This window comes from Cryptomeria japonica, chromosome 5 (assembly GCF_030272615.1).
Source record: "Cryptomeria japonica chromosome 5, Sugi_1.0, whole genome shotgun sequence".
Taxonomy (NCBI): domain Eukaryota; kingdom Viridiplantae; phylum Streptophyta; class Pinopsida; order Cupressales; family Cupressaceae; genus Cryptomeria; species Cryptomeria japonica.
In genome coordinates this window covers 43,748,854-43,755,837 of record NC_081409.1, presented here as the reverse complement: position 1 = coordinate 43,755,837, position 6,984 = coordinate 43,748,854, and the positions used below count along the sequence as shown (strand labels likewise).

The following is a 6,984-nucleotide window of genomic DNA, read 5'->3' as shown; positions in this document are numbered from 1 at the left end:
ACCTAAGATATCCTATAAAAGCATATCCTCATTTTGGCTAATATTCAAGAGTAGAGATTTTAGTAATTTGTGCTTATTGTGCTCAATACTTTCAAGAGTTCGTTTTAAATTTCAAAGTGTGACATTGTCTTAAATAGCATTAGCTTAGTCTCATATTTCCATTGTAGCTTCATCATAGTAATAGCTTGCATATTCATAATAGCTTCATCTCCATATTAGCTTCATATTATTCCATTACCACTATCTTAGTTTGCATTGTAGGAATATTCCACTTTGCGTTATTCAATTACCACATAGTTCAACCCTTTGAAGTCATCTTGGGACCATTTGTGCAAAAGTTCTCAAAGAAAATAGTGACAATAAGATTTCAAAAGGATGAACGATAATGGAATGCATTGAAGGAGCCAGCTGAAAGGTATATTGGTTTGTTTCTTATTGTTTCATTAGTGGACTTGTGATTTTAGGTAACTTGTGGTTTATCATTGTGTTTTACTTAGTTTCTAGATTACACTTAGTTTCTAGATTACAAGCTCACAAAACTAAATACCAACTTTTAAATAATTATTAGTAATTTAGAATTATATATAATAAAAAAATATTTTATTTTAAAAATTACTTTTAACACAATATTCAACTTAAAAAGTGCAACACTAAATTTGATTTATTATCTAAATGATTACTAAATTAGATATAGAATATAGCAAATACATATACACTAATTAAAGTAACAATTCTATTTTTATCAGAAAACGATTTTAAGACAAAAAGCAACTGAAAGTAAAAGAAATTTATTTCCTAGCAATTGGACCTTGGTGTGCAATGGGTATGCCGAAGAGGTGTGGAATGTCAAGTAGGGAAAACTGTGTTCTATTTTTTGCATACAATTGTGTTATACATGAAGTTATAAGAGTGGAGAGATATGGAGAGATAATGAGATTGAGATAGAGAAATGGAAGAAGAAATATGGAGAGATAGAGAAAGAGAGTCAAATATAAATATATATATATAAGAGAGAGAGAGAGAGAGAGAGAGAGAGAGAGAGAGAGAGAGAGAGAGAGAGAGAGAGAGAGAGAGAGAGAGAGATGGTCAAATAAAGTGATATACATAGAGATATAAGGAGATATATAAAGGGGAAGAGCTCGACAAAAAAATAGACTAACAAAAAGTAGAGATAGAGATATAGAGAGGCTGATAGAGAAGGGAAATGGGAAAGCTCGGGAGAGATATAAATATATGGGAAGAGACAGGGAGAGAGTGTTAGAGATAGATAAGAGAATTGGGTGGGAGAGAGAGAGAGAGAGAGAGAGAGAGAGAGAGAGAGAGAGAGAGAGAGAGGTATAAAGAGAGATGGAGATAGATAGAAATAGATATAGAGATAAGGAAGGAGAAATAGAAAGTATGTGTATGACATATAGATATGTAGAAAGAGATAGAGAGGAAGATAGATTTTATATATATATATATATATATATATATATATATATATATATATATATATATATATATAGAGAGAGAGAGAGAGAGAGAGAGAGAGAGAGAGAGAGAGAGAGAGAGAGAGAGATGTACAAAAATACCAAAGGAGAGATGAAGATATAGGAAGTGACATGTAGAGAGAGAGAGAGATATGTGGAGATGGAGAGGGAGAGAGATATAAATAGATAGAGAAGGAGGGGGAGAGAAAGGGAAAGATATAGAGAGGAAAGAGAACAAGTAAAAAGATATAGAAAGAGGGAAAGAAAGTGAGAGATATAGTGGGACAAATAGAAGGGGGAGAGAGAAATGCGGGAGGAGATAAAAGCATGCTATAGAAGGTAATATAGAGAAACATATTATTTGATCAATCTTAATAATTGATTAACTTGTAAGAGCATTTTCATTTAACTGTTTATATTTATTCTTCGTATCTCACTATTAAATATAGATTTTGCTGCTGCTAAGTGTACATTTTAGGATTTCAAAATCATTATAATGTGTATTAATGAAGGTTTGGTCCTTTATACTACAAATACTCCCCTAAAATGCCTAATGCTAATCTGCTAAACTAATATTAATTCCATACTTTATTGAGATAGTCTTATTAATAACTACATATAGCAAGCAACTTTGTTACACAAGCCAATTTAGAATGCTTAAAATGTAAGATGAAGAGTGAAGTTAATCAGCTCTAGAATCGTTTGGGGGATGGCATAAGCTTGAGCATTCTTGAATTTGTCAGTCCCTCCCTCCACTGCAAACTACCTCTCACCCAACAACAAAACAATTTGACAGAACAACCATATTCACCATTCTCCTCATCATCGTGGAGAAGGCCATAAACTGAATCTTACAGTCATAATCATTAATCTCAAGGGGGAAACATAACACGATATCTTTAAAATTCTAATTCTAATAATTTAAGATTGCACTACCTACTGTTTTCAATCAACTTTACAGACATATTGCTGTTCTTTTGTTGGTTGATCGTTTTCCGTAGGCTATGCAAGACAATAAAGTCTCTGAACAATGAGGCAAATCAAAGCAAAAATAAGTATTATGTTCTCTAAAGAAGTGCCTAAGAATCTTATCTCGATGACTGGAGTCATGTTAGAACACAATGTGGAAAGAAAATTTGCAGTCTTTCATAGCAGCACTACAAGAGAGAAAAGCCTTCTCATTTTACGCGATCAGTATTTGGAAGAATCCCCATATTTAGAAAAAAAAAACTTTGTTATTAAATAGAGATAACATTTAATCTTGAACTATGAAGTATTAGTATTTTTCAACTTTAATTTGGTTGGTCAAGACACTTTTCTCGCTCAACCAGAGAGTCGTGGAAATGGTCAACTGACTGTAGCAATGAAAATGGTAGAAGGTGAGTTTGAGCGAAGAGTAAGAAGATGAAATATGTAAAACAAGATACCGTTAAAGTTTGGAAGTGGAAGTAAGGCCACTATACTATTAAATCCAAAAAAACAAGACTGAGAGTGTATGTGTGGGTTGTGAATGGCCAAACTGAAGATAAATAAGCAGAGTTCACTATTTCTAGATGTAGATTGATCAATGATATCCATGTCATCTATTGTTCAGGGTTTGAGGAGCTCATTTGTTAGTTGATGGGTGTTAGTGTGCCTTTGGAGAGGTGGTGCGGTGCAGATCTGATCGATGTCCAACGGAGGTGTTCTACAACAGCCTTGGCAAACAACAGCACCAAGTTTCCGATAAAGGGCATCATCTGACATGCTCTACTTTATTCAGAGGACACCCTGAAACACAACTTCTCCGATTGCCTTTGCTTCTGTTTTTTATCGAGGAAGAGATTGCAGCAATCTTATCCCCGCCTTTACAAGTACTTTCTTTAGTGTAGTGACTGCTTCTGAGGTGGTGCAGAGGTTGGGGGTTCACAATCTTCTACTGACTGTGGAGAGTTAAAATGAGCGCAACCGAAAACAAAACGGAAGGCGAATAAGAACAAAGATCTGATGGCACGGAATAAGAAGGGGCCCCGACCTTAGTCTTACCCACGTTGACAAAGATGACCGAACTTGGTCTTATCCACCCGGACAAAGCTGAGCACAACTCGAACGGTCAAGCTGATTCGGATCGTCTTGCTGCAAAGTGAAGTTAAAGGGTACACTTTTGGCATAATTAAATTCAAAAAAATCATTCTATTTTATTATATTTTTTTTTCTATTTGAAAAAAAAACATTATATTCTATGAATGAAATGTATTACATATTAACTATTGGAAAGATAAATATTAATTAGTTATTAATAAATATTCCTTGTGGACTGATTAATGGATGACAAAAAGATGCACTTGTATTAAACTAAAAAGGAAAGAGAGAATAAGCAGTGACAACATCAAAGAAAAATTAAAATGAAAAATCTGAATGAACATTCCATCAAGCTAAAATATATCCTCTAAATTGTAAACCAAATTGAAAATATTCAGTGTGGACTGATTAATTGTTGTTATCAAAGGGAACCAAGTGGACTGATTAATGGATCACAAGAAATGCACTTACCAATGTTAAAAAACAGAGGAAAGAAAGAATAAACAGCGATAAAACCAAAAAGATAATCAAAGAAAAATTAAAATGGAGAATCTGAATGAACATACCATTAAGCTAAAATATATCCTCTAAATTGTAAACCACCGTGAGAAAATGGAAGATGGCATAGAAATAAAAAATTGTTTGAGAAGTGAAACACAGTTCATTAAATTTCTTTACATTGATATGTGCATGGACAGTTAAATAAAAATATGTGCATGTAGAGTTAAATAAAAAATTAGTCCAGTTAAAAATGGTAACTTGTTGGATTGACTATTGAGTTCTTTTAAATAGCCTACAGGTGCAGCATAACTATATATTCATTTTTTTCTTTTTTTCTTTTTGAAACCCCTCCATGACTGTGCCTCACAAAGAGCCCTTATGCTATACCATAATTCAAAAAGGTAGGAATGGCTCTGTTTTCTTGATTCGATTATGCTAACCATTATACCAACAACAATATAGTGTATAAAAATAGAAAGAAAACACTTTTTTATGGTACTTTTATTTTCTTCTTTGAAATGGATGAAATTCCAACTAACATAAAATCAAAAGTAACATATAATCCGTATATATATGTAAATACGACATTAACCTACAATTCATTTCATGTCAAATAACAATATATTGTAGGTGATATACACAGTGCAATCATGCAGTTTCTAAATAATTAGAAGCCATGCACAAAATAGATTTACAAATAAATTAAACAATGAAACTTCGTAGATCGACAATGAAACTCAATAGATTGTCTAGCCAATTTTTATGGCAAAACATAGATCTCCTCCACCTATAATGCACTTAAATAACGATATTAAACATTCTTTACAATTTGCAGATTGCGGCGAGAGTAAGGCTAGTTGAATACCAGTCTCTGTGAACTGATATCGAATACTCAGAATCTTGTTTACCGCTACTTATTTAAATACAAACTGATAGAAACCAAAAAACAATGCAATCGATTTTTATAAAACAAACGAATTTCCATGAACAGAAACTGTGTTTTTTTCCAATCGTGTAATTTTTGTTTACAGCTTTTTGTGTTTTTAGTTCACGTGCTGTTTTTTGTCCAATGATATATTCTTATCTAATCTAAGCACAATAATCCCCCATATGACCTAAAATCTTCTAGCCAATGGTATTGCAGAAAATTAAATTTTTAAATTATGTTTACTTAAAATATTTGCGTCTATATTTGAATCAAGATCAATATTTTTTGAATAGAAAAAATAATGCTATCTGATATGTAAATTCTCAATTCTGATTTGTTAGAAAAATATTTATTAATAACTCGTTAACAACAGCCTCTTGCCAATGGTTCTATGCCTATGGCAGGAACTAATAATATTTATTTTTCAAACCTATCATAATGGGGACATTACATACACTCAAAATGCACTATTTTATTTTGTCAACTGTATTTTACAAAATAACTATTGACACTGAAAACCAATAGATGGCTCTCAAAGATGATGGTGACGATTTTTTATGTCCTTCAAACCAAGTTGATCTGTAGGACCTATCAAAGTCTATAGACAATGCAATTCATCTCTATATCCATAGGCATTGGAGAACCTACCATTGTTGCCAATCTCCACTATCTTTGTATCCTAACTCCACATTGACTAATTGTGAAGTGCCTTGAATAGGAAATGACACCACCATATTAGATTGTCAGAGTAGAGGAATCTCGATTATATAACAGCAATATGAAAGCCACTCGGCAATAATCTCCTTCACAAGATGTTCTCCAATGTGTACAGATGCCACCATTCACCTAAATAAGTGAAGATAAAAGACCCAGAAGTTCTCTTTATTTTGCTAATAGAAATATATATATATATTATCTTCATTTCCATACTTCATAAAATTTGTTTTTATAAGAGAATAGGGTATATATGTGAAACTTATTGCAAATTTTAATGTGTTCGTATCCAACTTTTTTTCCCAACTCTGGGCAAAAGGTAATATACCAAAGGTTTCACCCAACGACTTAAGCTCTATAATGATGAATGATTTGAATGATTTATCTTGTAAGGCCCTCGGCCAAGTTGTAAATGTACAGTAAACACTGAATCGTGTAAGCTTTTCTTGACCATCTGATAAGTGTGCATAAGAATGCATTCAAATAATGAACCTCAAGATCCTAGATGCATCAGAACTACATTGTTTAGCTCCATGGTGACCTTGAGACATGAGATACAGGTAAATGGACAGGCCAAGGCCCTCATTCCTGCAATATAGTTTTTGGATGACTATGTTAAGCACGCATAAATACTTTGCATTTTATCAGATACAAGAATTACTCTCTGGCTCTTTGTTTTAAATTAAATTTCCTTCCCCTCTTTAATCTGATGGAACCCTTCCTCTTCTCTAGCACCTCTTTTCTGCCCTTTAATTCAGCAGATATTGCTTTTTCCCGTTTCTCATCTGGCATAAGAGCAAGCCTTGAAAATTTTTTAGGAGTCACTTTTCCCAGTTGTTCATTTATCTGTCTAAATGGAGAAACCATCTCAGACCTCATTAATGAGCCTTCATAAATGTCCATGGAATTATATTCAGGTAAAGATTGGCAGTTCTTCAGTTCAAGATCCATGCAAAATGGTGAGTCCTTAAGCCACATACACAAAGCATGACCTTTTGCAACAAAGATACCAGTGTGAAGCTTAGAAGGGTAAAAAGGTGAACCCATCTCCCATAAAAAGGCCTTCAAAGTTTTGTTCACAGAAATGGCATTACTGTAGATGCTGCTACCAGTTACTAATACCACAGATTTTGAACATTCTGGTACACCCTGCAAAGACGCATCCTATAGACAAAATTATCTGGGTTAGCCCAAAGCTCAATGATACTTCAAACCAAAGTGCAAACAAGCAGAAAACAGTATTAAAATCAATTTGCATACATTATAAAATTTATTTTGGCTATCAAAAGTCTTGGTGCCTAGATGAGT

At 33.2% G+C, this 6,984-nt stretch overlaps 1 protein-coding gene across 1 annotated transcript in view; it reads right to left on the bottom strand.

Annotated features, from left to right (window-relative positions):
* Positions 1-5,414: 5,414 nt before the first annotated feature.
* The window catches only part of LOC131039931 (pentatricopeptide repeat-containing protein At3g18110, chloroplastic), a 104,228-nt gene continuing 102,658 nt past the window's right edge, over positions 5,415-6,984 (bottom strand). The window contains exon 4 of the mRNA XM_059221210.1: positions 5,415-6,840. Coding sequence (XP_059077193.1) covers positions 6,334-6,840 — 507 coding nt within the window. The 3' untranslated portion in view covers positions 5,415-6,333. The remainder of the gene's footprint in view (positions 6,841-6,984) is intronic.